Below are 25,398 nucleotides of genomic sequence, written 5' to 3' on the forward strand. Positions count from 1 at the left end.
TCAACAGAAACCACCTATGGCGTGCAAAGCCTAAAATATTTACCATATGGTTGTTATTGAAAAACCTTGCTGATCTTGGTCTTGTCTTGAATTGTCTTTATAATCTTTTCATAGCTGTTTAAGAACTTGGGAGAGGTCTACTTCGCTAAAGACAATCTTTCCAATGCTAATTAGCTGTTCATTACAAAGATGGAGGAAGCTGGAGGAGTAGGCTGCATAGCATGAGTAGGAGCTAGCCTAGTTAGACACTTAGTAACTTAGGTAACCAGATTCCCATTGGAAGGTGAGAGTCAGAGGATCTCAGGTGGATGAGGGAAAAGAGGTGATCTTTTTTCTATCTTCTCTTTTTTTGACCTGTCAGAGAAAATGTAAAAACACTTAGGGTCTAGCTAGAGAAATGGCTATTTGGGATCTTACCTGAATCTGGTTGTTGAGAGGAGATCAGTAGTTGCTAGCTGAGAGAACCTCAGCTATTAATGACTCAATTATAATAGGCCATGAACGAAACCACCAAAAGGGTGTAACTGCTAAAGCTGAAAGTGTTTGGTTTTAGCTGACTGAAGCTGTAAGTAGGCTAAGAGGTTCTACAATGACTAGAAGTGTTATAGGCATGAGAATTTAAAGAATTTCCTTAAAGAAGAAACAAAAGCTAGATATTTAGATAAACAGGAATAGAGGCTGAAGTTATCTGAAAGTGCATGACTTTTACCTACCTTTTTATCTTACCGCAGTCATATTTTTCCTTACAAATTATGCAGCATAGTAATTATTTAGTAAACTTCCATCTTATTGGAAAATAATCTGTTTAGATTGGATTGTGGCCTTTGTCTTTTACATCTGCTCCCCACCCACTGGCAGAATGTACTTGGCTAGTTTGGTACTCGAACATGGACCACCCCATGGTAGGCTGTGGGAAGAAACAAGCTAGACTCTAGGAGATAGGACTTGCATATTTTAGTGGCAACAATAGGTAATAGTGGCAACAATAGGTAATAGTGGCAACAAAGGTCATAATAAGAGTGCCTTTAAAGAACAAATAATAGCTTCACAGCCTTGGCACAGTGGAGGGCACATTGTAAGAGTGAGATGGAATGAATGAGCAGTTGTAAATTAACTTTTGCAGGGAGCTCATTACCTGTTCAAGTAGACACTGGGGACCATCATTTTGCTGGAGAGAGGGTTTTGGTTTTTGGGTGGTTTTGTGTGTTGTTGTTGTTTTTTTTTTTTTTTTGCGTTGTGTGGGAGGTGGGATTTGAAGAATCCTAAACTGTTTTCCAACTCTTAAAACCTATGATCTTCTAAATGGGCATTTCACAATTTCCTTCTTCTTTACCACAGAACATTGTTCATTTTCTGCAGTCTCTCAGTCTCTCTCTCTCTCACCACCCCCCAACCCCCGGCTTCTGCTGTTCCCTTATCCAGGGTGCCATCCTACGACTAAATCTTAATCTGCAACATCCCTGGGCTTTACCCCTTTCATTCACTGCTGCTTCCCATGTATCCTCTTGATTTCCTTCCAGCTCTTCTTTCTTCTCTTTCTCATACTCACACTCTCCTTCCTTTCTTCTCTCTCTTTCCTTCCTTCGTGTACTGCTCCTTCCTCCCTCTCCTTCTTTGCTCCCCATGCTTCATTTTCTGTCCTCTCAGCCCCCGACGGTCTCCCCCTCCTTCCCGCTGTCTGTCTTACCCTAGTTTGGAAATGCAGCAGACCTCTGAGACTGCCACTACTGGATGTGAAGGGCTGTCACTCTGCGGTAGGAGGAGCTCCTATTGGTCGGGCTGGAGGCGGGTACCGAGCCGAGTATAAAAGGTAGGGCCGGAGGCGGTGCGCTGTTCGGCTCCGACAGGACGGGGTCGAAGGGAGTTCCCTGGCAGGAGCCGGGCGCCGCGAACCCTGGGCGCGAGCTCCGGAGCAGCGGCTCTGGGCGCTAGCTCCCCTGTCCCGGTCAGCCGGGGCCCCTGCCTCAGAGCCCGGCAACTCTCGGCCGGCGCCCGCGTAGCCCCGAGGGCCCCTCGCCTCACCTGCGCGTGCCGCGCCCCGCGCGCCCGGTCCGCCTGCCGCGATGAGCGAGGTGAGCGGCGCCGCCTGGCCCCCGGCGCTCCGGGCAGGGCTGCGGCGGGGAGGGGGCTGCTGCGCGGGATCCCAGGAAGCCGCGGAGAACCCTCCAGTGGCGCCCTACTGCCCCTCTGGGAAAGCTGCCACCACGGGGCACTGGGAAGCGATTGGAAGAGGGGGTGTTTTAAGTCTCCCTACCGTGGATGGTGCTTTGGGGGTGACTGGAATCGGCTGTGGCGGGGGCGGGGTGGGGCGCTGAGCTCTCAGGTGATAAGTCGTCTCCTCGGGATATTGTCCTATGCATTTGTCTTGCCCTAACATTGTCTTCCCTTACTCCCCTCAGTTCGCGTCTATCCTCCCTCTCGGAGGGCTGTATTGCTCTTGTACTTCTTATTTAGCAACCAGTGAGAACTCCATCCCTGGGCCCCAAGGATGGCCACTTTCCCCCTTTTAGGAAGGTGGCTTCCTGCCCCCATTCATTCAGTCAGGAACGTTGAAGGGGTCATTTCTAATATTCAGAAGCCCCTGTAGTGGAGGCATGTCCAGCTCCTGGGGAGATGTCCTCTTCCAGAGTAGACCTCCCTCTGCAGTGCTTGTTACATCCTAGGTCTTCCTGCAGGCTCCGTGGTGTTCATTGGAGCCAAACCCGGTCCATTAACTGATTTGCTCTTTTCAGAAAACACTATCCATGGGTGGGAGTCAAAAGCAGAGACTTTGGAAAGACCTCTCATTGTCTGACTGTATTTGTAGGCACAGTCTCATATCCAAGAACGAGAATCACCCTTCCCAGCTGAAGTCAGTCTGGGCAGTGGCATCACAAGCTTGCCCTCTGCAACCTCTTTCCTAGTACCCAGGTCCTTGTGTTAATCCAGCATCTTGGCTATAAGCCAGACCCCAGCTCTACTGCTTACCTGCATTGTAGCCTCAGGCAAATTACAAAACCTTTCTATGCTTCAGCTTTTTATCTGTAAAATGGGGATGATATTGGTTGTTTTAATGATTAAATGAGATAATATATGCAAACTACTTCAGACAATACCTGGCACAGAGTAGGCACTCAATCTGTGTTAGCTATTATCTCCCTGTTTCTTTTTTTCTTTTAGAGTATTACAGAAACCTAGCATAAGAGTTCTCAAGGACATTAGGTTAGTGAAGGAATAGGACCCTGGAACCTGGGTCCCAGTTTAGATACTAAAAATGAAGATCTTTAGTAGGAGCTCTGCTGGTTCCTACCAAAAGTTGTCACCCAGGGAGCCAATTAGTGCCAACTGTTCTGTTGTCTTGGTTGCCATGTCCACTAAGTTTATCCTGGAAAATTCAGCCAGGTCTGGGGGCTGCAGATGAACCAAAGTTGTTTCCAGCCTCTCAGCTGGTTGTCACTGTGACCATGACAGTCTTTCAGAAAGAAAAAAAAAATGGATCAACCTTTGCTCCTCTTGCTTTTTTCAGCTCTAATGTGAGAAGAGAGGTTTTCTTTGCCCTCTTTTCACTGAGGTCTAGGGTTCAAACCACTCCTCCCACCCTAGTGTTTCTAAATCTGAAAGTTGTAATCTTAGCCATCCCCTGGGAGTTTATGATCTGTAGGCTAAGCCAGCATGAAGATTTGTGGTTAGCCTGTGCTTTTGAGGGGAAGTGCACGGCCCCTCCGTAGGACACACTACAGGGCCTGGCATTCAGGGTGCTATTTGGCAGAGCAACAACGCTCTTTTGTGTCAAGGGAGCCAATTTGGTGTTTGGTAGAAAAGTCAAGTCTTAGGGTCCTTCCTGACTCAGCGGCTGAACTTGGCTAGCCTTAATCAGGGCTCAGTAGAATGATGAGAGGGTGAGGGTAGGGTCCTTGGATGAGGACTGTCAGTGTATGCAAGCCTGTCCAGCCCCCTAGGCTGTGAGAGGGAACAGGTTCTAACTAGCAATTTAGCCATCAAAGCTGCCTCCTAATACGGAGCTAAGCCTGGCTTCAGGGATGAGTATTTATAAAATCCAGAAGCAGCCACCTGGGTGTACACAGAGACCAGCTGTCTCTGAAGCAGATCACCAAGGGGGTCTCTGCTTCCCTAGGGGCCAAGACTCAACCTATTTTCTTCCTCTTATAAAAGCTATGATGAAAAGTGGAAGTGTTGCCCAGAGCTCTGGAGCTCTAGGGAGACTCCAAACTGCTTCATTTCTCTCAGCCCAGCCCCATGGGTCTCCTCTTTCAGGCTGAAGAGCTCAGCCCAGGAAAGCCCTGTGTACCCTGCATCTTATGTAAGTTTCCCCTCCCCCACCTGCTTTTTTTCTTGCTTCAGAGAAACTGTGTGAAATGAGAGGATTTGGAATGTCTTTAAGAGATTCCCATTTCAACTGAAGAACAAAAACTGGGAGGAGCCTCCAGACCTAGAGCAACCAACAGTGTAGAGGTTCTGGTGGGGTTGCTGGGGAGGATCTCTGGCTCCGCTTTGCCTTGTGACTCTTTGCTGTCACTCATTACTGCAGCAGAGCATTCCCTGTGAGTGCGTGTGCATTCGTGCACAGAGGAGCTGCAGGGACTCATATCCAGCTTGTCTGCATTCACAGCTGCAGGCAGGAGTTGATTGCTATGGCTCACAGTCTGTTTCCTTAGTTTAATAACTTTTCCCTAGTTTCAGTGAAGGATGGGAATGGGAGATGCATTCAGTCCCTGAGGGCTCTTTCCTATAATCCCTTTCATACAGTGTCGTTGGCCACTTAAAGCAGAACTGCAGGTTCTTCTGTGATCCTGTTGCATTTCTCATTGGTGACGAGCTTAGCTGGAGAAATCCCTTGGTCCAGCAGTCATTCTGCTGAATGGGAGTCATGAATTTCATTGTCATGTTGTCTGTTCTGTGTTTGGCTGGCAGGGGCTGGAACAAGGGACAGATCAACTAGAAATCTCATTTAGGGAGATTTCCGAGTGGTGACCAGTTAGAACTGGTGCTCCCTTTATTATTCTGCTTGCTGTCTTCTTACTGAATGGTAATGGGATATTACATTTAGGGGATCACATTCTCTTTCCTGTGCACATCTGTCTGCATCTGTAGTCTTCCCCATAATGGAAGTTCAGTCAGAGTGATATCATTCTATTATGTCTTCCATGAGCCAGTTGTTAGGGAACGTGATAGGGACTTGGAGGAAATCCAAGTTTCTCTCTCAATGATGTGCCACTATTATTAGTCACCCATTTAGGTTGTTGGCTTTAGCTGCTTGAGCAGGAGCCTCTGGCTGGTAGAAGTAGATGACTTTGTCAACCTGTGACCTGGGAATATGGATGACTCTTTCTTTCAAGCTACAGCTAACTTACCTTTCAGAATGTCAAGTCTCTATAGGGGCAGGCAAACATAAGTAATGTGGCTGAGGTCCAAATATGCAAACCTGATGCATCTATCATGTCTGCTTATGGAGGGTCTTCACTGAGGGAAGTGATAGAGATAGGATTGCAGGTGGAGGGGATGAAGAAAGATCAATACTTAACTCTTTGAGGTGGTGGTTCTTTCTCTCTTTCTTTCTTTCATTTTTTTAGAGATAAGGTCTTGCTCTTTCACCTAGGCTGGAGCGCAACTGACATGATCATAGCTCACTGTAACCTTGAACTTCTGAACAGTACTAGAACCAAGACTAGGGCACAGTACTGCTGACTTCTCATCTCAAAAGAACTTTCCGTAGGACTTCTTTAACATGTTACCCCAGTAAATAGAGAATGATTTGATCTGCATGCAACTCTTAATGAATATATTACAGATACTTTCTGTAAGAAATAAAAGCAGTGTAATTTAATAAATGCTAAGCAAGAGGGTATGTAGAGAGGAGAGACTAACATGGGATAATATTTATCAACAGGGTACATTTTGGTAGAATATTAGGCAGGACAGGTCCTATCCATCCTTATGCAGGATGCCTCGTCAACTTAAAAATGGATGTGCTGAATGTGCTGGAGTGGAGTAGGTAAGCTGGTAGGAGTGAGGGGAGGGGGAAGCCTGGAGGGCCTCTTTTCATGGGTTCTTAGTTTCAATGTTCATCACTGATTCCTGTAATTGCAGAGCATCAAGAACCAGAAAGAGGCTGGGTATGGTGGCTCATGCCTGTAATCCTACCACTCTGGGAGACCAAGGTGTGAGGATCTCTTGAGCTCAGGAGTTTGAGACCAGTCTGAGCAATAGCGAGACCCTGTCTTTACTAAAAATAGAAAAATTAGCCAGGCATGGTGGTGTGCGCCTGTAATCCCAGCTACTCGGGAGGCTGAGGCAGGAGAATCACTTGAGCCTTGAGCAGTTTGAGTTTGCTGTGAGCTAGGCTGATGCCACGGCACTCTAGCCCAGGTGACAGAGAGAGACTCTGTCTCAAAAAAGAAAAAAAGACCAGAAAGAGAGGATTTCCTTCTAAAATCTAGCACACTAATATGAGAACAGTTCTCTCAACTCTATTTGACCTGAAGGACCCAGTGCAGGAAAGCACGTGTCTAAATAAAATTGGCACAGCTGGTGACAAAACAAGCTCTGGTTATTTAGTCTTCCTTCATTTGGCTTCTGAGTGAGGAATACAAAGACTTTGGGAAGAGAAAGGTAAGAAAGACAGGGAAAGAAGAATGTATTAGACTGGCAAGGTAAATGATTAAAGCCTACTGGAACACCAGATCCTAAGTGCATGATTTTCTAAATCCATATTTTAGACCTGCTGCTCAAACTGGCTTGACTTGCCCTAGGATTATTTTAACTGCAAGAGTAAGCTAAATCAGAGGAGTTCTGAAACCACTTTTTCCAAGAGATCAGCATCCCTGCGAGGTGCCTATAAACAAGTACCTAGAAACCTAGACCTTGTGGCATTCTCCTCAAGGAAGCCTGATTTCTTCTTCCCTCCAGGCTGACTCCTGAATGCATGCCCACCTGGGTTTCCCAACACCCTATCCAGGGAAAAGAGGTACCATTTAACGTTCTACCATCCTTGGTGCTGTCTCCCTCCTACACAAAGCCCTCCAGCTGAGTGTTTGCTTTGTAGGCTGTGGGGGGATTAATACATTTATTTTGGGACATTAACACCATGGGTGGGATGCACATTGAAGATTATAGCAATAAATAATTCTTTGGCACTACTCTCTCTCTCCCACCCCCTACCCCCAGTATGGGGTGAAGGCACAGCTCCAAGCTGTGTGCAGAGTACCACAAATAACCACTCATTAAATTGTGGCAGCCCATGCTGGGGGGAATGGGCTGGGGCTGTTGACTCACTGCATACCATGAGCTGGCATGGCCAAGGAATTCTGCCTGTGACTCCAGTGGGGGGTACTGCTATTCCAGGAAACAGGGGTGGGGTGGCTCAGAGAAGAGGGACAGACCAGGGGGCTTGGGAGCTAAGGCTGCTTAGGTTCTATTCCTGTCTTAGGAGACCTCTGAGATACAGGGCATCAGGGAAATATTCCACATATTAGGAGAGGAACGTGTGTATGTAGAATCTGAAGTAAGGATTCCTATTTCTTTTTCTGTTATTATCTTGAGGGTGACCTTGAGCAAGTCTTTCTGAAGCTGTTTGAGGACTGCAGCTGGTTGCTGCACTGGAAGAATTGAAACAGTTCCAACAGTGCTCCAAAAACAGCAGACTAGGGTCCTCTAGGAGCACCACAGGATCCCAGAGGCCTCTCTAAGGTCCTTTGGCAGTGACCTTCATTTAACATTGGGGGAGAGAGAATATATCATCAAGGATAGAAGGGTCCCTGGGGGGTGGGAGAGCAAAGCCCCTTTGTCACCACTCAGCAGATCCACTCACTCACTTCCCTCTTCAATTCCTGCACTTCTACAGCAAGCAGGGAGCTTATAAAGCCTAGGATTTATGTCAGTACAAAGGCAATAGAAGAGCTTTTTATAGTATCTTATTTAGGATTTTTAGGATTCAGTTTCTTTTTAGGTTTTCCTGCCCTGGACTGTAGGACAGGATTCTAAATACTAGTTCCTAATCATCCACATTAGGTGATACTGGCAGTAACTGCTGTAATGTGTTTATAATGTATTTTCATTTGCACAGTATCCAAGCTATGTCATGCAAATGCAGGTATAGGTGGTCCAGGTATGATGAAGGGATCCATGTTGCTGTTCATTGCTGCTGTTAACAGCCTGTTATCCCTTTTTAAAGAGCCCAGTGGGATGAGGAGTATGGAGAAATCTGGGTAGTTTATCCTTTCCAAGGTTAGTTCTAACTTGCTGCCTGGAGCAGAAGGGGTGACACTATCTTCCCTCTTCTGGTGACAATGGTTGCTGTGGCAACGCCATTAAAGATGAAAGCCACAAAGGAAGGAAAAAAACAACAGCCTGAGAAGGGGGCAGGGTGAGTCGGGCCTAGAGTCAGAGGGTTCCTATTGCCCAACAGTGACAGCAGAAAAACAGCACCTATGTTACTTCTTCTTTGACTGTCTTTGGTTGCTTGCCCAGACAATACTACCTTGTGAGGCAAGGAATAGACTTACACAATCATTTTTGTAACACAAAGGTGAACAAAAGGACTTGATCAAGGAAATATGATTTACTCCTGAGCACTAATCTCTGTCTCCTTTTGGTCTATAATTCAAATAAAGTGCGTGTGTTGGGGGCGGGGTTGTCTATGGGTTCCCAGAGGTTTGGAGCCATTCTCAACACTTTGGGGGACAGACACTGGGCATACAGGGAGATTGTGATTTCCACAGTTGGTTTGGAGTAAAGTAAAGATCATTTATGCAACGCCTGTGGTAGCAGAATAAGCCTCTAGGACCCCAAGAGCAATCTCAAGTATTCTCTTCCTCCTTCCTCATAGTGAAGATCTACTCTGTGGCAACTCCACTCTTTGATTCCACTACTTTAACCATGCAAAGCCTCAGCAACTTGACCTAGACCTATTCTTATATTGAACCCAGGGAGATATATTAACATACATTTTTTAATTTTAATAATATATTTTAATCCATTATATCCAAAATATTATTGGTTCAACATGTAATCAATATTAAAAATTATCGATGAGCTATTTTACCTTTATATTATTTATTTATTTATTTATTTTGAGGCAGGGTCTTGCTCTGTTGCCCAGGCTAGAGTGCAGTGGCATCATCATAGCTCACTGCAACCTCAAACTCCCGGCTAAAGCAATCCTCTTGCCTGAGCCTCCCAAGTAGCTGGGACTACAGGTGTGCACCACCATGCCTGGCTGATTTTCCTATTTTTTATAGAGATGGAGGTCTCCCTATGTTGCTCAGGCTGGTCTTGAACTCCTGAGCTCAAGTGATCCTCCTGCCTCAGCCTCCTGAAGTGCTAGCATTACAGGCATGAGCTATCATGCCTGGCCCCAAGGTTATATTACTTCAGAATAATGACTATTTATTTCAATATGCATTAGGCATTTTACATACATTTCCTCTAGTTCTTTTCATCTTTCAAGATAAGTATTATCTCTCTTCCACAGTTGAGAGGTCTGAGCATGGCAAAGCTAAAGAATTTACCCAATGTCACATAGCTAGAAGTGGCAGGACTAAGATTTCAACAGATAGTCAATGCAGATCCAGGGTATGAACCCAGATCTGTCTGACTCCATCTAATATGCCACATTGCTGCTCCCAGGAATTTGAAGCCTGAAGAAATTTTAATTCACATAAACAAATATCTATTGAGTACCTATTATGTGCAAGACACAGGTTGCAGTTACTGTAGACAATACAGAAGTAAGTGGGAAATATGGACAGTGCTTTTAAGAAAATGAAATATAGCGGGGTGCTGAGGATGGAGAAGGGGAGGTAAGACAAATATACAATACCTATAGTACAGGTAATATGACATACTTCATGAGAAGGTTTTCCCTTCCTCCTCAGCATTTTCAGGCACATATGCTAAAGTGAGGAAAAGCAATGACGTGGCTTCTGATACTCTTTTTCTTTTTTTTTTAATTTCATCATATTATGGGGGTACAAATGTTTAGGTTATATATATTGCCTTTGCCCTGCCTGAGTCAGAGCTTCAAGCATGTCCATCCCCCAGATAGTGTGCGCTGCACCCATTAGGTGTGAATATACCCATCCCCTCCTCCTCTCTCCCATCTGCCTGACACCCGATAAATGTTACTACTCTATGTGCACTTAAGTGTTGATCAGTTAATACCAAATTCCCTTTTTCATAACCTCTGAACTAGCGACAGAATGGAGCCCTCATCTGTCTGAAAACAAATTTGATGTCAGAAATTTAGATGAGGTGGCAAATAAAGCAGAGTTCCCTTCATTCATTTAACAAATACTTAGTGTAAATCATGTGTAAAGGATCAATAGAAATTAACCAGATAAAAGGGAAGCAGGGGTAAGAGAACCATGCCAAGGTCCTGAGGTGGGAAGGAACATGGTATATTCCAGAGATGAGGTTACTGAGATAATCAGAGGCTGCATAACGTAGTGCCTTTTAGGCTATATTAAGAATTTAATTCTTTATTCCAAGAGCATCAGTAACCACTTGGGGTATTACAGAGGTCCATGTAAGAGACAATGGTGTTAGGGTGTGTGATGGCATGAATATTGTGTCCCCCCCAAATCCATATATTGAAATCTTAACCCCCAAGGTGATGGCATTAGGAAGTGGGATCTTTGGAAGGTGATTAGGTCATGAGGGCAGAGCCTCATGGATGAATGGGATTAGTGCCCTTATAAAAATAAGAAACCCCAGAGAGATTCCCTCTCTCCTTCCACCATGTGAGGATACAGCAAAAAGACAGCCATTCACAAACAGAAAGTGGGCCCTCACCAGACACTGAATTTGGGTTGTTTCCAGTTTTTGACAATTACAAGTAAAACTTTTATGAACATTCACTTACAAGTTTACATGTGGACATGAGTTTTATTTCACCTGGTTAAATAACTAGGAGTAGGATTGCTGTTGTATGGTAAGTGTGTGCTTAAGAAATTGCCAAAGTAGCTATACAATTTTGCATTCCCACCAGCAACAGTGCTCCAGTTGCTCTGTATCTTGCCAACACATGGTATTGCCATTAAAAAAAATTCTACTGGGTATGGTGGTTCGTGCCTGCAGTCCCAGTACTTTGGGAGGCCGAGGTGGGAGATTTTTTGAGCCCAGGAGTTTGAGACCAGTCTGGGCAACATAGGGAGAGCCTGTCTCTACAAACATTTTTTCAAAAAATTTTTGAAAAATTAGCCGGGCATGATGGCACATGCCTGTAGTCCCAGCTACTGGTTCCAACTATTTGGGAGGCTGAGGCAGGAGAATCTCTTGAGCCCAGGAGTTGGAGGGTACAGTGACCTATGATCGCACCATTGCACTCCAGCCTGGGGGACAGAGTGAGACCCTATTTCTAAAAAAATAAAAAAATTAATATAATTTCAAAAGATTTCTAATAGGTGTATAGTGAGTGATATTTCACTGTGGTTTTAATTTGCATTTCCCAAATGACTAATGATGTTATACACCTTTTCATGTACTTATTTGTCATGCATGTTCTGCTGAGGTGTCTGTTCAAATATTTTGCCCATTTTTAAAAATTATAGAGATTTGAATGTTCTTTCAAAATTTATTCTGGATACAAGTCTTTTATCAGATATTTGATTCACAAATATTTTCTTCCAGTCTCTTCATTTTCTTAGGAGTGTCTTTCAAAAAATATTTCTTAATTTTTCAATTTATAATTTTTTTCTTTTGTAGATTGTGCTTTTGGTATGTCTAAGAAATCTTTGCCTACCCCAAGGTTGCAAAGATTTTTTTCCTATGTTCTCTTTGTTTGTTTGTTTGTTTTGAGACAGAGTCTCACTCTTTTGCCTGGGCTAGAGTGCAGTGACATCATCATAGTTCACTGCAACCTCAAACTCCTGGGCTCAAACAATCCTCCCACCTCAAGCTCCTAAATAGCTGGGACTACAGGCCTGCGTTACCACAACAGACTAATTTTTCTATTTTTTGTAGAGATGGGGTCTCACTATGTTGCTCAAACGAGTCTGGAACTCCTGGCCTCAAGTGATCCTCCCACCTCTGCCTCCCAAAGTGCTAGGATTACAGAGATGAGCCACTGTGCCTGGCCTTTTTTCCTATGTTTTCCCTAAAGATGTTATAGTTTTAGATTTTATATCTATTTCAAGTTAATTTTTATATAAGGTGCAAAGATTGAGATAGAGTGGTTTTTTTGTGTATGGCTATCCAATTGTTCCAACACTATTTATTGGAAAGATCTCCCTAAACTTTTTTTTTTTTTTTTTTTTTTGAGACAGGGTCTCACTCTGCTGCTCAGGCTGGAGTGCAGTGGCATGATCATAACTCATTGCAGCCTCACACTCCTGGGCTCAGGTGGTTCTCCTGCTTCAGCCTCCCAAGTAGCTAGGACTACAGACATGCATCACCATGCCCAGCTAATTTTTTTAATCTCTATTTTTTATAGAGATGGGGTCTCACTATGTTTCCCAGACTGGTCTCGAATTTATGGGCTCAAGCAATCTCCTGCCTCAGACTCCCAAAGTGCTGGGATTACAGGTGTGAGCCGCCACATCCAGTCTCCCTAAACTTTTTTTTAAGCCCCTAAATGTTCTCCAGGACTCCCTAACCTTCTAATATTTGTGTTCCTTAAGGCTTGTTCCTAGACCTGCTGCTTTTCACTCTAATGGTAGTTGGAAAAGAAATTCAGATTGAGGAAGGCTTTTCTTTTTGAGAGAGAGAGAGAGAGAGAGAGAGAGAGAGAGGCCTTATATATAAGAGAGTAAAAGGAACTGATGGCCAAGATTCCTGAGAAGGAGAAAGGAGATGGGATCTAGAGCACCAATGGAAGGACAAGATATCGTCTGAATGCTGACAAATGCTCTGGGAGGAGGTGACAAGGCAAGGGAGTGGTGCTTCCCTTGCTGGAAGTGGGAGGAAATAAAAAAGGTAGATATTCTTTGGGAAAGTACTAGGGAAAGGGAGGGTGTTGCTATGTCATGTCCCTCTGCAATCTCAAAGCCTAAAGATAAAAAGACCCCTAGGCTAGCAGGCCTCTCCTTTTCTTCCTTCCCCATGAGAAGGAAAAGTCCACAACTTTGAGCTGCAGAGGAAACAAAGAGCACTCCTGGGAATTCGCAGCATCACCTAGATGATGGAATGGAATATTGGTGCACATCCGGCCCAGAGGTGAGCAGAAAAGGAATACAGGAAGGTAGGCAAGAAAAGAAACTAGAGCCCTCTAGGGAAAGGCAAGAATTGATGGGCCTCACAGTTGCTAATTAGTGTTTGGTATGTATTGAGAAGTGAGAAATATTCAGTCCTGTGTGGGCAGTGAGGCTGAACTGAATCAAGCCCCAAGCTCACTAGAAACTTAGAATAACAGGCTTGAATGTTAATGAGGGAGTCCTTTGAAATTGAAGCCGATGGGATGATTCTGTACATGGAGGGCTAGGATCTGGCCCTGTGAATAAAGAACACACATACAGACTATGGCTGTCCTCCAGGGGTTAGCCTGGTGTGTGTCAGGAGGTCCACTGAGCAAACATTAAGATGAAAGCCAGAATCAGGGTGGTTAGATCAACTAGCAGAGCAAGAATCTGAGTGGTAGGCATGGTCTGGGATTCGTCCTCAAATAACATGTAAAATTGCCCCATAATGGGAGGACAGAACCCTGTTCCCCATGTTCCCAGTGGAGTGTACATGAAGATAATGTTGGGGACTGTGGATTGAAAGGCTGGGTCTTGAATACAGCTGCCTAACTACGGGAATGGAAGGGAATCATGACCACTAGGACTAGCCTTCTTAGGCGTAGATTGCTCTGCTGTGTGGAAGAACTTGTCTAGTTAAGTTAATCTCACATTGGTCATCGTCCTCGAGTGTACACATACACATGCACATACATGCCCATGCGTTTGACTGGAGACTGAGAGATAGAATAATACAGTGATCAAGAGGGTGGACTCTAGGGCCAGACTGAGTTGAAATCCTGGCTTTGTGACTCCTTAGTTCTATGACCTTAGGCAAGATAATTAACCTCTCTTAACCTCAGTTTCCTTCTCTGTAAAAATAGAAATAATAATAGTAACTATTGCGTAGGACTGTGATAATGATTCAATGTGTTAGTGTTTATAACAAAACTAACTAACAGTGCTAACAAAAGTAACTGTCACATAGTAAGTATTTTTTTATAAGGTGTGATGGGTTTTCTTTGGTTGTTGTTGTGGGTTTTTTTTTTTTTTTTTGGAGACAGAGTCTCGCTCTGTTGCCCCAGCGAGAGTGCAGTGGTGTCATCATAGCTCACTGCAACCTCAAACTCCCGACCTCAAGCAATCCTCCTGCCTCAGCCTCCCAAGTAGCTGGGACTATAGGCACATGCTACCACTCCTGGCTAGTTTTTCTGTTTTTTGTAGAGATGAGGTCTCATTCTTGCTCAGGCTGGTCTCCAACTCCTGAGGTCAAGCAATTCTCCTCCCTCAGCCTCCCAGAGTGCTAGGATTATAGGCATGAGACATCGCACCCAGCCATATAGTATTACATAGGTGATTATTAATAAAATAAGGTGAAGTGACATTCTAAAGTCCTTGATTTCTTCCAATTCCCCTAGATGGGTCTCATAGGGAGAAAGAGGGATTTGCTGGACCATTTAACTGATGTTATTTCTGGTCAGAAAAGCTCAGTATTGAAAGAATTAGAAGAACACCTGAGAGGTTTATAATCTATACCTGGCTAGGGTGAGGGGCTGCATGAGAGGCTGAGAAATGCTGGCCTGTTATAGCTCTTGCAGGTTAGCCTCACTCCTCTGGAGGTATGAGTTTGTATAAGAGATACTCTTATAGAGCATGTGATTTCTGATTCACCCACAGTGGTCCTCCATGCCTCCACAGTTTACCTGAAGTACGCTTATTCTTATGGCTTGTAGATGGATATTCAAGAGCACCTTCATTCATCTAAAATTGCTGCATTTCTGGAAGATAAACAGGAGGGTTGAGGTAGAGGCCAAGGACCAGTAAAGGACTGGGTACCATATAGAGGGTAGGGGCAACAACTTGTGAGCTCATTGCCCCTACACCCAACCTCAGAAAGTCACAGACAACTAAATCCAGAAATCCAGAGTGTCCAGAGTGGCTATTTTGAGAACTGGCTAGAGAGGGTGCAGGAGGGATGGGCTACAGCACACTGCTTTTCAGCAGGAGGTATGAGGGAGACTTCAAGGGGCATTGTGAGTAATAGGGGTTTTCTTCTCCTTACAGCGCTGTTTTCTGGTGTCCCTAGTGGAGACTTTTGCTCTTGGATTATGAGATCTCATAAATTTAACCCAAATGCAGCTGGAAACCCCAAGGGGGCCAGACGTTAGCTGAGCCACTGCTGCATTCCAGGGCCAGTGATCTCAGGAGAGACTCAGGAAAGGGAGCAGCTGGCAGGGCAGAGGGAAAGTGACAGCCTGTGTGGTTCAGTCCTGAACCATATTCCCGCTCAGCGGATTCTCAAGGTCAGCTGATATGAGAAGGAAAGAAGAGGAAAGAGCCACCTGAGGGGACATATTTAGAATTAGGGTCCAGATTTTCCTTCATAGGGGAGGGGTTGGGGTGAGAGAAAAGAATGGATGGATTAAGGGAATAGGTTTGGAGTCACACAGAGGGATAATGACTGAAGCAAGGATCAGAGCCAGGGATTTGTCGGCATAGAGAAAGTAGGATGTGAAGTCAGAGATCATGGGACTATAGAACTTGCCTCTTAACCTGTGACCCTCTTTCTGCACAGTTGCTGTTATCTAACCGCATACCCCATCTACATCATGCTTTGCAGTGTGGACAAACTTCTTCTGATGGCAGTATGCCATAGTGGAAGGTGTCACCTAGGTAACTACTAGGTTGTTATATTGATCATGTGCAAAAGAAAAAAAAGAAAAAAATTTGACCACAAGGAGATTATGGGGACAGAAAGAGTAATGACTGAGCCAGTCCCTCAAGAGTCTCAAGAACAATCCTTCCGCTCATGGAACCTTTCTTTTGGTCAAAGGAAGCTAGCAGGAATTCCATAGAGTTTCAGGACCACTTTTGTATATATTCTTCTAGATTTCTTTTTTTCTTTTTTTTTGAGACAGAGTCTCGCTCTGTTGCCCTGGCTAGAGTGCCGTGGTGTCAGCCTAGCTCACAGCAACCTCAAACTCCTGGGCTCAAGCAATCCTACTGCCTCAGCCTCCTGAGTAGCTGGGACTACAGGCATGCGCCACCATGTCCGGCTAATTTTTTTTCTATATGTATTTTTAGCTCTCCAAATCATTTCTTTCTATTCTTAGTAGAGACAAGGTCTTGCTCTTGCTCAGGCTGGCCTCGAACTCCTGACCTCGAGTGATCCACCCGCCTCGGCCTCCCAGAGTGCTAGGATTACAGGCGTGAGCCACCGCGCCTGGCCTTCTTCTAGATTTTTAAATGAAAATGTTTATGTACATAAATACATCTGTATCTTTTACAAAATTTGGACTATATCGATTTGTAATCTACTTTTAAAGACTTTCCCATGTCAAATACAATACTGCATCAGCTTTTTTATTTTAATAATCATTGTTTTACCTCAAATTATTTTATTCTTATCTTCTCCTAACATTTTATTAGAAAAACTTATCAGAGTTGAAAGAAGAGTTCAATGCATATCCATGTGCCTTGCACCTAGATTCAGTAATTGTTAATATATTAGCATATTTGTGTCAGCACGTGACAATATTTGGTTTTAAGGAGACTGCCTGGTAGTTAGGAGTGTAGAGTCAGTCTGCTGGGGTTCCAAAGCCAGGTGCACTGTTTTCTATTGTGTGACTTGATCTCGGACAAGATCCTTAACATTTCTCTAAGCCTGTTTCCTCAACTATAAATAAGATGACATCTGGTCAGAGTTTCAGAAGATTAAATGGATTATATGATTAACATATAAGATTATATGTTATATATATATGGCATATAATAAATGCTCAATAAATATCATTTGGGTACTTGTCTTATCTCCTCACTTAGCCTGGAAGATAGAACAATATCTTGACCAGTTTCACCTTAAACATATGGCCACTCACCTCAAGTGGGCCCTTCATGTTGTCTGATAATCCTGCTGTATCTTACTCCTTCATTCTCTCTTAATTTCTTGGATGATTGTTTCACTCATTCTTCCTCTTTCTTCAACCCTTCAATACTTCCTGACCCTTCTTCACTCTCAGCTGACAACGGTCCTTCTTATTTCACTGAGAACATAGAAACAATCAGAAGAAAATTTTTATGCATTCCTTTTACATCTGCTATCTTGCTTGCATCTGTGCCTTCATCCCTATGTTGTAGATGACTGTCCATATTCCTAGCTAAGGCCAACCCCTCCACTTGTGTGCCAGATCTATTTCCTCTTGCCTATTCAAGATATCACTCTGGTAGTTATCCCTTCTCTCTCCTGCATTATCATTTTTTCCTTCTTTACTAAGTTGTTCCCATCACCATTCACTAAATCTCCCATCTTACCAAACACCCTCCCATGACCCAACATTCATCTCCAACTACTGTCCAATTCCTCTGCTGCCCTTTGAAGAAAAGCTCTTTGGTAGGCTCTCTGTACGCAAAAATCCATCAACAGATCCAGCTTATTTTACCAAGCCCTCATCATCTTGCTTGTACCACTGCAAGCCTTCCTAATTATTTTTCCTGGTTTCTCCCTTGCCTATTCTCTATCCATCAGTCATAGTGATCCTTTAAAAACACATCAGACCATGTTTCCCTCTGCCCTGCAACCTGTAACACTTTTCCGTTATCGCAGACAAAATTTAAAGTCATTGCATCTCATTTCTTATACTTCCTCCTTTATTTAGCTCCAGCCATGATGTTTTTTTTTTTTTTCTCTCTCTCTCTTCCTTCAACATACCAGGCACAAATTTGCCTTAGGAATTTTCTACTTGATATTTCATCTGCCTAGAAGAATCTTCTCCTAGACATTCACATGGCTTGTTCTTATATGTCATTAAAACTTCTACTCAAATGTCAATCTTCAGAGAGACCTTCTCAGACTACCCTTTTATTTTCTCTTATGGCTTTTGTTACTAACTGACATATTTGTTTAATGAGTGCAGGGACTTTATTTTGCACACTGCTGTATGCCCAATGCCTAGAAGAATACTTGACATATATCAGGCACTGACTTGCTGAACGAAACTTTTGTTTCTTCCATATCTCTTTAGTGTATAGAACAGAGATGAACACAAGTAAGTGCTTGATTAGTATTTATCAAAATGGGTAGAAACAGCATAATTTACAGAACATAAATTGGATTCCATCAGCTTAAAGCAGAGCCCTTATATCTGCAGTCATTCAACAAAAGTTCACATCTTTAAAATGGGGGATAATAATACATACTCCATTGAACTGTTCTAAGAATTAGATTAGAAAAAATATGTGAAAGCATCCAGTTCCTGTATTTTGTTAAATATAAACTACTCAAAATTGTGAAATGAATAAACAGATTCCAAGGGCATCAATTATGGGAATGACTCTGTCTCAGGATGAGTTGTACCTTTAGACTGATGAATGTCTAGATAAAGCAGCTTTATCAATATGATTCTGAGGAAGGTGAATTATTGTTATTATTATTACTATTTTTAGAGACAGAGTCTCACTCTGTCACCCAGGCTGGAGTACAGTGGTGTGATCATAGCTTACTGAAGCCTCCAACTCTTGGCCCCAAGCGATCCTCCCGTCTCAGTCCTCTGGGTAGCTAGGACCATAGGCACTTGCCACCATGCCTGGATAATTAAAACAATTTTTTTTTTTATAGACTGGGTCTTGCTCTGTTGGCCAGGCTTGTCTTGAACTCCTGGCCTCAAGGGAACCTCCTGCCTCAGTCTTCCAAGTAGCTGGGACTACGGCATGTGTCCTGCACCAGGCCTTACTGTTATGTTTAACTCTCCATCTGATCAGGGAAGCTAGAAAAAAGCATACATATCAGCTGATTAGTTTCACTTCAAATTCATGACCTCCTACTTTATGAGGGGCCTTAATGTCTCCTAGCAGTCCTATTACTGTTTCTTAGTCCATTTATTCTCCTACTCTCCTAGATGAGTATTTCATTCCTTCTTTCCCCCTTCCTTCCTTTAATATCTCTTCCCTCATCCTCTTGGATGATGACCTTGTTGCCTATTTTACTTCAAAAACAGAAGCAATTAGGGGACAACTTCCAAATGTTCTCAGCTGCCTGTATCAGGGCCCATATGCCCTGCCTTCCCTCCAGTTACTGTGGATGATCTGTTCTAGCTCCTATTAAAGGCCATCCCTCTACTCTACACACTAGATCTCACCTACTCTCTCCTACCCCAGTAATGATCCTCTTTCTCTGCTACAGTTTTTCCTATTGGTTAATTTCCATAAGAACACAAACATTCTATAATTTCTGTCATCTAAAATAAAATCTTTTTGTGACCCCCCATATCCCCCCGAACTCTCATCTCCATTTCTGTGGACTATTTCTACATTGGCTGCTTCAATTCCTCATCTCCTTTTCTCTCTTGAATCCACTGCAACCAGACTCTTGCTTTCCTTCTTCACGGAAACTTCTCTTGTCAATGTCACCAGTGATCTCATCTCCATCCAGCAAAACTCAATGGTCATTCTCAGTCCTCATTTCACTTGGCTTACCTGCAGAATTTGACATAAGTAATCACTCTCTTCTCCCTGAAATATTTCTTCACATGGCTTCTACACTACTATAATCTCTTGGTTTCTCTCCTACCTGACTTCTCAGCTGTTGATTTTTCTTCATTTCTTCAACTCTGATCACTGGAATGCCCTAGGATTTGATCCTCTTCTTGATCTGCACTCACTCCCTTGGTGATCTCATTCAGTCTCGTGGCTTTAAATGCTATTCACATGTCAATAACCTCCTAATTTGTATCTCTAGTCCAGACCCTTCTCTTTAATTCATCTTGACTATCTATTCATAAAAGCGTCTCCTCTTAGATGATTAACAGGCATCTCAAATTTGTTAAAGAACAAGCTTCTGGGCTAGGTGTGGTGGCTCACACCTGTAGTCCTAGCACTTTGAGAGTCCAAAGCAGGAGGATTGCTTGAGGCCAGGAGTTCAAGACCAGCCTGAGCAAGAGTGAGACTCCATCTCTATAAAAAATAGAAAAATTAGCCAGGCATGGTGGTGCGTGCCTGTAGTCCCAGCTACTTGGCAGGCTGAGGCAGGAGGATTGCTTGAGCCCAGGAGTTAGAGGTTGCTGTGAACTATAATGGCACCACTGCACTCTAGCCTGGTGACAGAATGAGACTCTTGTCTCAAAAAAAAAAAAAGAACAAGCTCCTGATTCTCTCCCTAAAACCTGCTGCTCCCCTTGCTGTCTTCTCCATCTTAGGAAATGACAACTCTTTTTTTTCAGATCCTCAGGCCAAAACTCTGGAGTCACCCTTGACTCCTCTCTTTCTCACAATACCATCTTTCCAATCAATAAATCATATTGGTCACAGCTTGAATCCAACCACTTACCATCTCTACTGCCACTATGCTGATTTAAGCTACCGTCCCTTCTTGCTTGGTTTTCTGCAATAACCTCCTACCAGGTTTTTCTGTTTCCTCTGTCATGTCCCTTTTGCACAAATCAGACGTCTCCAGTGGCTTCCCATCTCACTTGTAGTAAAAGTCTAACTCATTAAAAAGGCTCCCAATGCCCTGCGTAATCTGTTCCCACCCCTAGTTAACTCTGATCTCATCTCCATCCATCTTTCCTCCTTTTTCCTTCCTCTGTCCACTCCAGCTACACTGATCTCTTGCTATTCCTGAAACAGGCTAGTCACAGTTCCACCCCAGGTCCCTTGAAAGCTCTTGCCCCAGATAGTCACAAGCCTTACTCCCTCATCTCTTTCAGCTCATTGTTCAAATGCCACCTTTCAGAGAGGCTTCTCCTGACTACTCCATGTCAAACTGTGTTCCTCCATTTCCACCTAGTGCTCACTACCTCCCTTCCCTGCCTTTGCTCTAGAGCACTTATCATCATCTAACATAGCAGTCATTTTATATTAATATGTTTATTTGTCTGTGTATACACTAACTAGAATGTAAGCTCCATAGGGGTAGAATTTTGTCCATTTTGTTCTCTACAATTTCCCTAGCACCAATACATCTTTGTTGAATAAATTTTGATAACTTTTCTTATGCTCTGATATCAAGATCCACTTCTTCATATGATGAAGTAAATACACCTGGTAATAGGAAGGCTTGAGAGTATCTAAGGGGTCTAAGGTGTTGGCACTTTAATATTTCTACTAATATCTAATATTCTGATTTTTTTCCAGCTTAACACCAAAACATCCCCAGCAACCAACCAGGCATCTGGCCCAGATGAAAAGGGTGAGTGGGTTGGGCTGGGCAGTTTGTAGAGTGGGTGAATGTAGGGACGTGAAAGCAAGTAGGACTGTAAATCTGGGAGCTCTTAATGTCAGATGGATTAAGAATGTGGATAAGTGAAACAAAGAACTAGGCTAGAACTACTATCTATCTATCTATCTATCTATCTATCTATCTATCTATCTGTCTATCTATAGTCTTCACTATATATATATATAGTCTTCTTTCCAGTTTTTCCTAGGAAGTAAACCTATCAGTATTTGCTCTTTGGTTTTAGAAACTGGGTCTGGAATGGTTAGAGGAAGCAGGTATAATGATAAGAAGAAACTCATTAGATAATCCCAGATACTGTCTCTAACAGAAATTGAAGGAAAGCTGGGGAAGTCAGTGTGCTTTGGGACCTGAACTGTAGGATTTAGGAATAAGTGATGATAGAAGACATCTGTGATTTGGTCCAAGAATAGCAAAGCTCCCCTAAGTAAATATAGCTAACTCCCAGCCTAGGTACCCTGACTCAAACTTCTAGGAAAATTATCAGGCATTGATAGTCCTAGCAAAGTTGGTCCCCTCAAGGAGTCCAGCACAAAGTGGATCTTAACCGTTGTATTTAGGACCTGGGGAAAGGAACTGAGGCAGGTCTGGTTAACCCATTAATGAGTCTTCCAACTATCTGCAGGAAAAGCTGGCAATGCCAAGAAGGCAGAGGAGGAGGAGGAGATTGACATTGATCTGACAGCACCAGAAACAGAGAAGGCTGCCCTTGCCATTCAGGGCAAGTTCCGGCGATTTCAGAAAAGGAAAAAGGATCCCAGCTCCTGAATGGCCAGCCTTGTCCTTCACCCTATTCCCTTCTCTCCCCTTTTCCACAGCCCTGACTCCTGTGTATCTTTGTCCCCTTTTTCCTCTAGTCTCTTGGTGAGGGAAATTCAACCCTTTATGTATTTTCTCTGGTCCCATCAAGCCATCACAGCAGTAGAGGCACAAGGAATGTGGGGAAGATGAAGACTTCAGTTGGCAGCCACTTGGCTAAGGGTGGACCAATTTCTCCTTGGGGATAAAGCTCCCTGATCAGTACCTATGCCTGCCCTATGGGGTTGAAGAACAAGAGGCTTTGAGGTTGAGAGACCTCCCCCTACACACACACACACACACACATACACACACACACACACACACACACACACACACAGTGTGGGAAGGAGGTGTGGGAAAGCCTTCAGAGTAGGGTACCTGCAGGTGGGTATATTACAGCATTCACACTTCAGGTAACATTCTTTCCCTTTCAGATCCTTCTGCACCACCGCCTCCAACTTCCCCTCCTAGGATCTAAGCCACAATGCAGACTGGAGCCTCCCTTTCCCCCAGGCAAACCTGATTCCCGCAGTTTACCACAATAGTGCATGCCAAGTACATTAGTTCCAAGGAAGGAAGACTGGCCTGGTACCCGCAAGGAAAAGTTCCCTTTATTGTCTAGTCTAGGACCATGAGGGGCAGCGGTAGAAGAGGTTCCAAGGCCACTGGCAGGGAAATGAGAAGTAGGGTAGATTTAGGGAGGAAAGAAAAATGAAGAAGGGAAAAATCTCTGAAGTCACAAGTTACTGTTGGTGAAAGTATGCTCATGAAGGATTCTTGGGGCTTTAGCTAACCTTCCTACCTCTAGCCCCCAAAGTCTACCCATCACCAGAGGCCACACAAACCAAGTTACCCCTGTAGTTCCCTCTTGCCCCACTGTGGAGTCAGGGCAGAAATGGAATAGCCATTCTATGTGACTTTAGCATGTTTAATAATTATAACAATAAAAACTCCTAAATTGGGGTCATTTAACCTCTACTAATGTTTCTTCTTGGGAGGATATGAATGTAAGCCTGAGCTGGCCTCAGGGAGGGTGGGAGAGCAACTGCATGGATTACGTGGTAGGACAGGAAACTAACACTTTCTGAGCAATTTTCAGACTGAAGCCAACCCTACTTTCTTTCTCTGACCTTGTCCTCACCTTGGTTTGCCACCCACATTCTCTCTGCTGCTGTTACCACCCCCAGTGCACACCTGCAAGGGTGTTCATCTTTCCTTTCTCTTTCCAGCTAAGAGCATGCTTGGTACACATCTGTCCGGAGCCTTGAGGCCCAGCTACAGCATTGCCTCTGACCTTGAGCTCAGTAGTTTTCCACTCCACAAGCAGCAGCACAGTTATCTCCACTGTGGGAGGGACTGATGCTTCCCGCCTTGCTTAACGGCTGCTTTTTGTCTTTACCCCGCCTTCTCCTCTCCCCGCCTTGCTGACCTATATAACCTGCCATTCAGCGTACAATAAACGAGACTTGATCAGACTCCTGTCTTGTCTCCATTTCTCGCGTCTCTTGTCCCCCCAATTCCCACTCCCTCTTCCAGGGTCCGCGTTGACAGTCCTGCGGGCCGGGACAAGTGGCGCCCAACGTGGGGCCTGGGCACGAGGGACGAACGTGAGGAACAGACGCAAAGAAAGGCCGGCGATATAAGTGAGCAAAGTGTCCTTCAGCCGCCGCGGGAACCTGCCGCGTTGGAACCGAAGGTAAGTGAAAGCGTCTGAACATGGGGCAAGAACTCAGCCAGCATAAGATTTATGTGAAACAATTAAAAGAGGCTTTAAAGGCGCGAGGAGTAAAGGTTAAAGGTTATGGCTTGCTTAAATTCTTTGACTTCATAAAGGACACCTGTCCTTGGTTCCCGCAAGAAGGAACCATTGATATAAAGAGATGAAAAAGAGTAGGAGATGCCTTACAAGATTACTACAGAACTTTTGGGCCTGAAAAGGTTCCCATTACAGCATTTTCATATTGGAACTTGATCAAGGAATTAATAGACAAAAGGGAGGACTATCCACAGATAGTGGCAGCAATCGCCCAAACGGAAGATTTATTAAGACAATCCTGTTCAAAACCTGATCTCTGAGAAGCCCCGCCGGAGAAAGAGATAGATCTTATCTCCTTAAAAGGTGATGATGAAGGAGCCAAGGCTCCTCCAGCAAAGGGCACCCAGGAGGTTCCTTTGGCACAAAATGAAGAGGAGGAGGCCAAATGTTCCTCTGTAAGGAGAAAGAGTTTGCAGTGCAGTACAAGGCCTAAAAAGTTCCCAGTGAGCAGGGAACTGCAAAAACATAATAATGAAAATAATCCTGATCCCTCAGAGGTGGACTGGGGCAAAATAGAGGAGGAGACAGCAAAATATAATCCTGACTGGCCTCCGTCTGTCTCATACCCTTCTCCCTATAACATGGCTTCCGCACCCACGGTGATGGCAGCCATAGACCCTAGAGAGGAACTCAAAGAAAACATTGCACGGCTTGAGGAGCAGATAAAACTAGAGGAGCAGTAACAGACCTTGGTTGCTAGGTTACAAATGATAAGAACGGGGAGTGACCAAGGAAATGTCCTCCCACCTCAGCGGCCTGGACAGCATATCCCAAAAGGGAAAAAATATATATCTAAGGGGGAGGATGCTTCCCTTATGGAGGCTTTTCCAGTAACTGAAACTGCCGATGTACAGGGACAGGCTTGGAGACATCACAATGGGTTTGATTTTACCATGATAAAGGAACTAAAAACAGCTGTCTCGCAATACGGGGCTACTGCCCCATATACTATGGCCATCTTAGAATCTGCGGCTGAACAATGGCTCACTCCGGTAGACTGGAACACTCTGGTCAGAGCAGTCCTTTCAGGAGGGGATCATCTGCTCTGGAAATCAGAATACTATGAAAACTGCAGGGAGACGGCCAAAAGAAACTTCCAGGCGGGAAATAGCTGGGATTTTGACATGTTAACTGGCTCCGGTAATTATGCAAACACGGATGCTCAAATGCAGTTCGATCCCGGACTGTTTGCACAAATTCAGGCAGCTGCTACCAAAGCTTGGAGAAAGCTCCCCGTTAAAGGGGACCCAGGAGCTTCGCTCACTGGAGTCAAACAAGGGCCTGACGAACCATTTGCGGAGTTTGTCCACAGGCTCATGACCACAGCCGGAAGGATTTTTGGTAATGTTGAGGCTGGTGTAGATTATGTTAAACAACTAGCTTTCGAAAATGCCAATCCGGCC

At 44.2% G+C, this 25,398-nt stretch overlaps 1 protein-coding gene across 1 annotated transcript; it reads left to right on the plus strand.

Moving 5' to 3' along the window:
• The first annotated feature begins 1,836 nt into the window (after positions 1-1,836).
• On the plus strand, positions 1,837-23,654 carry PCP4L1 (Purkinje cell protein 4 like 1). Its single transcript, XM_045547181.1, has 3 exons — positions 1,837-2,072; positions 21,276-21,330; positions 22,004-23,654. Exons 1-3 carry the CDS (start codon positions 2,064-2,066, stop codon positions 22,144-22,146), a joined length of 207 nt encoding a protein of 68 aa, XP_045403137.1. The 5' UTR covers positions 1,837-2,063; the 3' UTR covers positions 22,147-23,654.
• The last annotated feature ends 1,744 nt before the right edge of the window (positions 23,655-25,398 follow it).

The sequence above is a fragment of the Lemur catta genome, chromosome 3 (assembly GCF_020740605.2).
Source record: "Lemur catta isolate mLemCat1 chromosome 3, mLemCat1.pri, whole genome shotgun sequence".
NCBI classification, from domain to species: domain Eukaryota; kingdom Metazoa; phylum Chordata; class Mammalia; order Primates; family Lemuridae; genus Lemur; species Lemur catta.

What these genes read in the sequence shown, in the direction of transcription:
- PCP4L1 (XM_045547181.1), top strand. An exon ending in ATCTGGCCCAGATGAAAAGG is followed by an intron (nt 21,331 to 22,003) that starts GTGAGTGGGTTG and finishes AACTATCTGCAG; the next exon opens with GAAAAGCTGGCAATGCCAAG.